Source organism: Amborella trichopoda, chromosome 8, assembly GCF_054954075.1.
Source record: "Amborella trichopoda isolate Santa Cruz 75 chromosome 8, AtrichopodaSantaCruz75HAP2 v2.0, whole genome shotgun sequence".
NCBI lineage: Eukaryota > Viridiplantae > Streptophyta > Magnoliopsida > Amborellales > Amborellaceae > Amborella > Amborella trichopoda.
In genome coordinates this window covers 12,720,464-12,724,750 of record NC_142343.1, presented here as the reverse complement: position 1 = coordinate 12,724,750, position 4,287 = coordinate 12,720,464, and the positions used below count along the sequence as shown (strand labels likewise).

The window sequence follows — 4,287 nt, the reverse complement described above, 5'->3', positions numbered from 1 at the left end:
ATTATCATATAAATAAATATTAAAATGTACTACTGTTAAGATTATTACTATTTAAGATATCTATTATTAGAAAAGTGAATATTTAATTACTTGATGAAATAAATATATATTTTAAATAATAAAGTTATTAGTGAAATATATTTTCATTGGTCATGTTACTCATAATTAAATATTTCACATACAATTTTATCCTAATAAGTAATATGTTTGAAGAGAGATAAAAACAACGAGAGACGTAAATCAAAATTTGACCATAAAATATTCTTCAAAGTACATTACTGCCAAATTTGTTTCATATTATAAGTAGCTTATTTCTAATAAATTATTTTAATTAAAAAGTAGATATATTCATCAAATTATGAAATGAACGGCCAGGGTATAACAACAAACTGCCAGAACCTGGTTTTACAATTAGATGAGCCAAGCAGAAGAGTTGTTATATACTAGGTTCATCCAAAAGCTATCCAAATGACATCACTCTTAAAACCATGATCTAAAACCATGTTTACAAATAGTAGTGCTTGTATACCCAGGATTTGACACATAACTAGATTTTGCAAATATCAGATCGTAAATGACCCCTAACATTTATTTATTTATTTATTTATTTATTTTTATTTTTTATTTTTTTGAGAGGAACACTAACAAAGATGCATTGAGAAAATGAAAAGTAGATTTTTTAAACAATAAATAAAAAAAAAAAAGAAAAAAGAAAAAAATAAAAAGGAGGCCTTAAATCTAGAAATCTAATGGGGTTAGAGTTGATGGCGCCTGATATACCATGAAAGAGACATTCAAGATGGGGCTTTTAAGCTACTTTTTAGAATGAATATACAACAAACTTGTATAATAAAGAAACTGTCCCTGATTCTCCCCTTGTTTGTTTGGGAATCTTACATCCAAATTCCACCTTCCCCCAAATTATCTATGCTTTCATAACTCATGTAGGAACTTAAATAACTCATGTAGGAACTTAATACACATACCAAAATCATGCCTCAGACACTGGTCAGAAGACTTCGAACTGAAGCAATAATTAAAATAAACAAATAAGAAAAAAAATAGATTGTAACTCGGAAATTCAAGTACAGTAAGGAAACAAACAGAGATGAAAGCTAATGAATCCTTGGGCAGGGATTCAAAGTAACCCTGAAAGGCCAGAGCTCTTTTCAGTCAAACTTGAATTCTTAAGTGCCTGGTGTCAATTAAAATAAATAAATAGAAAAAAAATAGTTTGTAAATCGAAAATTCAGGAAACAAACTGAGATGAAAGCTAAGGAATCGTTGGGCAGGGATTCAAAGTAACCCTGAAAGGCCAAAGCTCTTTGCGGTCAAACTTGAATTCTTCAGCGGCTGGTGTGAGTCTCTTGCTGCTTATATGATACCAATGGTACTTCCCATTCATCTGGAACTCCCCATTCTTGTCCAACAACTTGGACGACAGAAGCACCACATCATCCCCGATCATGGCCTCCACTCTTGGAACTATAAGAGTTCCCCAAAGAATACGCAAATTTATCTCATGATTCTCCCACACTTTTCCTGAGTAATCCACCAAAACCCAGATACACACAGTACAATCACAATACCCAGCTATAGCCAGAGACCCTCGATACTCTATCAAACCTAAATATGTACCTGGAATGCTTTTTCTTGGAGAGTCGAAACAAATTGCTTCTTCCTTTTTAGGGTCGATAGCAAGTATTTCTAAGTGTCCTCTCTGCGAGAAGAGCCAGTGGAAGGTTTGATTGAAGAACAGAGGGCCACCATAGTACCTGAAGCTTACCGGGCCAGGTATTTCCTTGGGCTTCCCCCATGCACCCAAACGAGAATTGAATACCTCAAACATATCTCCAAATTCATTAGTGAGGGAAACAAAGAATCGGACGGCCATATAGTGGCACGAGTCGGAAGGATCCACTGCGAATGCTGCTCTCATGGTTTGGCGAGAACAAGTTTCGGGTGGTGGCCTCGGGAGGCCTGCCCAGTCTCTAGTAGCTGCATTGCATATCCAAAACAGTCCCCTCTTTCTCACGCTCTCGCAAAAGAAGAGCCCTTCTGAGCAAGCTAGGACACGGGCTTTATCCGGCAAGAAATTCACCTCAGTTATAAGTGAATCCCAGAGACCATCAGCTGAAATGAATTTTGGTTCAAAACTCTTCTTACGAAGGAAATAATCTGGATCCCAAGGAGGAGTATCGAATCGGAATTTCTCTAAATCAAGATGAGTCATGATCAAACCAGAGGCTTTCGGGAGCCTCTTATTAATTACTTCCACAAAGCAAGAGCTCGATATAATGGTCCACCATTCTTTCGAAACCTGTTTGAATGTGAGAAACTTCTTGAAAGAGACTTTTGATAATATCTCAAATATCAATTCTTCAGAGAGGTAAAATGAATCATCATAAGTAAACATGATTATATATCACAATGAAAAGATGATCAGAGAAAAGATCGCAATGAAAAGATGAACAGATAAAAGAAAAACAGAGAAAGAGAGCTCAAGGCAACACAACCCAAATGAAACGATCGAACAGAAAAGGAGAGGTCGAGGCAACACAATGAAAATACAACACAATGATGAACAGAAAAAGAGAGGTCGAGACTAACACAATAAAAAGATTAACAGAGAAGGAGAAATAAGGTAGAAAGAAACACAAAAAAGGAGAGGTCAAGGCAACACAGTGAAAAGATTAACAGAGAAGGAGAAATAAGATAGAAAGAAACACAAAAAAAACTATACTTATGATATAAAAAATAGAACACCACTGTTAAGGAAGGAACCAGAGTGCAAAGACAGAGAAAAACTTGAAAACTTGATGAAGATCAATTTGTTAGAAACTTGAAACAATTTGCTCATATATATATAGTATTTGATTTACTTACGGCACAAGAATATGCAGTAGCAACACAATTTAAAATACGGTAGGACTTGGTTTCCAAGAAAATAAGGAGATAAAATAATGACTTGAATTTAATTTAAAATATTAGAGATAGTGATGCTCATCCAATTTTTAAAAGATGTAGATTTCTCTATCTAAAACGAAGTCCCATCAAATCCAAAAACTGTAAAAAAAACTTATCTCAATAAAGTTTACATACATAGCAATTTCAAATTAGATATAGTTCATGGGATTAATAGCAATTCTATTACTTGATCATTTAATGTTCGTAGAAAGATAGGGACGTTTCTTTATTCAAATTAGTTTTTGGGTAATATCCAATTCTCCCTGACCTCCAAAAACGTCTCCCACAAGATTTATTATCTCTCTTTAGCCTTCTCTATCTATAAAAATGGACCAAAGAAAATCTGTCTTTTTATTGCAATTTTACCTAAGGCTTTTACTTATTACATTTAAAATTTTGGATAGGTTCTTAAGAGCCCGGAATTTTTTTTTCAAAATTGCCCTATTTTTTTATTTTTAGGATGTGAAATAATAATAAAAATGAACTCAAAACTTCAACATCCAAAATTTTCCTCTTTCGGATCTTTAGGATTTAAATTAAAAAAATCTGGACTATCGAAGCCCAAAATTTCCATCTTCTTCGATCTTTAGTATCTAAAATAAAAAATATTTCGAACTCCAAAATTTTAGATTTTTTATTTTCTAATTTTTTATTTTTATAAGAGAGGTGGTGCCAATCCAATTTTTAAAAGGTATAAACATTTATCTCAAATTGTAACGATTGGAACCAAGGTGTGGCTTTTGTGCCAATAGTTACGATTGGAGTCAAGGCGTGAGACTATGATATATGCCAATAGTTACGATTGGAGTCAAGGCGTGCGACTATGATATATATTAGCCGTTTTAATGGGAATACTTGCTAAAAATCCTGCTGTTAGAGTTTATGATTTATATAGATAAGCCTTTTAGATAAGGAAATGTTTATATAAGGTTCCAACCTTACCTCTACAGCTATCGATGCTCTTTAAAAATCCATCGGAAAAGATAGTTTTAATGTTTTAATATGGAAAAACCAATCATCTCGACAACAAGATGTATGATCATGAAAAATAAAAAGATTTTAACTCTCGGAAATAGTGCATTTATAACATATTATCAACCCCATTCATTTTCAAGATTTTCATATATTTATAGATCTACTTGATTTTAATCATTTTTGAAATTTAAAATTTTATTATTAGATATAAAAATAGATTTTGAGATATTCCTAATAACCTTTTATATCAAAATTATACACCATGATAAAATTTGAAGGTTCACCTCACCTCTATTATGCCAACTGCACCCTTTAGATAAACAGGGGATTATAGAATAATTGATT

At 32.9% G+C, this 4,287-nt stretch overlaps 1 protein-coding gene across 1 annotated transcript; it reads right to left on the bottom strand.

Annotated features, from left to right (window-relative positions):
• Positions 1 to 1,273: 1,273 nt before the first annotated feature.
• LOC18435948 (F-box protein At5g49610) lies at positions 1,274 to 2,416 on the bottom strand. The gene has a single exon (XM_006845984.1). The coding sequence runs from the start codon at positions 2,414 to 2,416 to the stop codon at positions 1,274 to 1,276; it is 1,143 nt and encodes a 380-aa protein (XP_006846047.1).
• Positions 2,417 to 4,287: the final 1,871 nt, after the last annotated feature.